The 686-nt window shown below is 37.0% G+C and overlaps 1 protein-coding gene across 1 annotated transcript in view; it reads right to left on the minus strand.

The window, feature by feature from the left end:
- Nucleotides 1-606: 606 nt before the first annotated feature.
- LOC111652914 (olfactory receptor 8G17-like) overlaps nt 607-686 on the minus strand; it is a gene marked incomplete at its 3' end in the record, with an annotated part of 6,635 nt that continues 6,555 nt past the window's right edge. The window contains exon 2 of the mRNA XM_023403309.2: nt 607-673. Within this exon, the coding sequence (XP_023259077.1) occupies nt 607-673 (67 nt within the window). The remainder of the gene's footprint in view (nt 674-686) is intronic.

Raw genomic sequence — 686 nt, forward strand, 5'->3', positions numbered from 1 at the left:
GGAATATAGAGGGGTTGGGAACTGCTATATTAAACATCTGAGCAACACAATACATTGCAGACCTGCAATTCAATGGCAAATGAAGCCTACAGATAAGATAAGTTAATCAGTTAATTACTTATTTAAGAAATATCTACTGTGAGTCAGTCTCACAGTCACGGTCCAGCTGCTCTCCTCTCAGTTTTATCAGGAGCTGCTGAAACAGAGACAGCTGAGTCGAGGTCAGAGTTAGAGCAGATTTAACGGAGTGAACATTTTACGATGCACGGCATCTCACTTGTAATGTCAATTACCAGTAAAAATCCCATTTACCAAAATCTCATAACCTCTTCTGTTTCACCTGGCACTTGCACAAGACAACACAAAGACGACAGCCAGCAACCTGATGGTATAAGCAGCTAATGCTACTGACATGTGTTTCATTTTACATTTGATTTTTTTATGGTTGTAGTTAGCAGCTAATGCTACTGACATTTGTTTCATTTTACCTTTGATTTGTTATTGTCATAGTTAACAGCTAATGCTAATGATATTTGTTTCATTTTACCTTTGAGTTGTTATGGTCATAGTTAGCAGCTAATGCTAATGATATTTGTTTCATTTTACCTTTGAATTGTTATGGTCATAGTTAGCAGCTAATTCTACTGAAATTGCATAGTTATGGTTTATTAGCCTTGCGTTGGCCG

Source organism: Seriola lalandi, unplaced genomic scaffold, assembly GCF_002814215.2.
Source record: "Seriola lalandi dorsalis isolate HSWRI2012SDOR001 ecotype SW California unplaced genomic scaffold, Sedor1 jcf7180002054114, whole genome shotgun sequence".
NCBI lineage: Eukaryota > Metazoa > Chordata > Actinopteri > Carangiformes > Carangidae > Seriola > Seriola lalandi.